The following is a 2,500-nucleotide window of genomic DNA, read 5'->3' on the forward strand; positions in this document are numbered from 1 at the left end:
CGTCTGAAGTCTTTGGCATATTTTTTCAGTTCGGCAACCGGATCATCGACTGTAGACAATGGTCGAGTGGCTGCCATTGGTTTATTGTAGCTCATTTGTAGGTAAACTGGAATGAAGGACATAAGCTAGTGACAATGGAAACGAAGACTCTAGATAACTGTAGCGGTGGTTTTTCAAGGTAAGAACTCAACTTGTATTTCATAGAGGTCTGCTAAACTTTAATTGTAGACTTTATTCCTTGCAATGTTTGGGTCATTTTAATTTTTTACTTTTAGGAAGTGGTACTGCTGTCACTACGAGCGAGATTCTTGCTCCATTCACTTTGAATGCTGTTCTGAAGACGTGTGGTACCCCTGCCACAAATGTCACAATGAGGCTACCGCCTTAATTGAAAATACAAGCAGAAAGGCTCAAGAAAACGAGAGCCCTCATGGCTCTTCGGAGAGAAACGATGGATCGTCAGAACTCTTAAATCACCTTGAAGAAGAAAGCTCTAGCGAAACTAACGAACGCGATGAGCACGAAGGTAATCCCCTTTTAATAACATCCCTTGTTATTTTAACTTACCTGATTCTTTATTCGGTTAGTGACATTTTACAGCCATCAAAAATCGATATTTTTCTGGAAATCCTTCTTGTCCCGAACTTTTGAGGCCATACCGCCCTTTCGTAGAGCATATATTCAGTACAGTGGGCGCATAACCGATGCAAACGAAGTCAAAAATTAAGAGCCGAAGAGAAACACACCGCCCCTGATTAATATTATACTAATGCACGTGTACAGTAAAATCAGGTAAATGGGAAACTAATGGCTTGGATTCTCGTAGCTATTACGGTCGTCACGCGACGCTCCTCCACACAAAGTTAGTGGAGAGGAGCGTTGCGTGACGACACTAATAATGGCTGCGAAGAAGACTAGCATTTTAGACACCCAAATTGATCTCATAAGAACAAATTTAGCCCGTAAATTTGAAAACTATTCCAGCAGTCTTACTTAGTTAAGGACAGCAGTCATTAGAAAAATGGCTGGCGGTATATTTTCTCCGTGCAGCTTCTGTTGCTAACTTTTTAGTAGTCTTTGATGAATGAAGAGTCCAAATGCCGTACCTTTCAGGCAAATTGTTTTTTGAGGAGTGGACTGGACTGGACTAGACTGGACTAGTAAAACGCGGACTAGTAAAACGTGGACTTGTAAAATGCAGACTTCATTTCTTTAAAGATTTTTACGATAACGGACTTTAAAAAAACTTATTTTATACAAAGGCGACAGCACAAGACTTAATGCCGAGCCATGTTTAAAAATTCTGTCCATTTGTTTTTATGCTATTTTATTTCGACGGTTGAGCGAGCGAAATAATCCCTGTTTGACCTTTTAGCTACAAAAGGGGTTGATATGCGCCAGTTACAAACGATTTAAAACGTTTTGGCCACGAAATAAATTTATTTAGCACCAGTTCAAAATCCTAATGTTGTTTCATCGAATCAATCATTAAGGAGCCTGTTGAATAACAATAATAATATTAATAATAATAATAATAATAATAATAATAATAACAATGATAATAAGGAGAAGAACAAGAACAACAATAATAGTTTTATTTTCGGATCACCTGCTTTCTGTCACGCAATATGTACAATGAGTAGCCTTCAATACGTTCACACAAGAGAGTATGAAGGTAAGAGAGGTAATCCCTCATATTGGTCCTATTCCCATCGTAATCTCTCTTAAGTTATTTTTAGATCTCCCGCGAAATCCGGTTTTCCCACGAGGGTTAACTAATAGCCAATCATATGTTCCCATTTTTATCAATATTGACAGCTGAGCGAATTCCCAAGCAATGATTCGCGTCGTTCGCGAAAATGGGGACATGTGTTTGGCTATCAGTTAACCCTCGTGGGAATACCGGATCTCGCAGGAGATCTAAAAATAACTTAAGAGGGATTACGATGGGAATAGGGCAAATATGGGGGATTACCTCTCTTACCTTCATGCTCTCTTGGTTCACAAACATTCTGATAAAGGAACCATCCCTTCCCAGGAAAAAAGTACAAAACCTTATTTTCTTCACTTCTGTAGAAAAACTGATATCCAGAGAAGCTTTGTTGAAGCGTGTTAAATCTCTTTCATATTCTCTAACGATCTTCAACGTCTGCTGGCCATACCGCTTAAGAGAGGTTTAAAGATTATCTTTCTTTCCTTACAAGGACCGTATTAATCGTTCACAACAATCCAGAGTTATTTACAGAGCAAATTGTTGGGATTGTAATGGTTTTTACATCGGTAAAACTAAACGGCGGCTTCACGATAGAAAAACCGAGCATTTTAAGGCCCTAGCTAAAAATGACAATACTTCAGCCATTGCTGACCACGTCAAGGCCACTGGACATAACATCAAGTGGGATCATTTTGATATTTTAGCGAAGGGCAAAACTGACTATCATTGTAAAATAAAAGAGACCTTCTTTATTCAAGAACTTGAGCCAGCTTTCAACGTCAACGT

At 38.9% G+C, this 2,500-nt stretch overlaps 1 protein-coding gene across 1 annotated transcript in view; it reads left to right on the plus strand.

Moving 5' to 3' along the window:
• The window catches only part of LOC138045305 (uncharacterized), a 13,185-nt gene that overhangs the window by 174 nt on the left and 10,511 nt on the right, over positions 1-2,500 (plus strand). The window contains exons 1-2 of the mRNA XM_068891745.1: positions 1-178; positions 276-526. The exon at positions 1-178 is cut by the window's left edge and continues 174 nt beyond it. Coding sequence (XP_068747846.1) covers positions 135-178; positions 276-526 — 295 coding nt within the window. The 5' untranslated portion in view covers positions 1-134. The remainder of the gene's footprint in view (positions 179-275; positions 527-2,500) is intronic.

This window comes from Montipora capricornis, chromosome 4 (genome assembly GCF_036669925.1).
Source record: "Montipora capricornis isolate CH-2021 chromosome 4, ASM3666992v2, whole genome shotgun sequence".
In the NCBI taxonomy this organism is placed as follows: Eukaryota; Metazoa; Cnidaria; class Anthozoa; order Scleractinia; family Acroporidae; genus Montipora; species Montipora capricornis.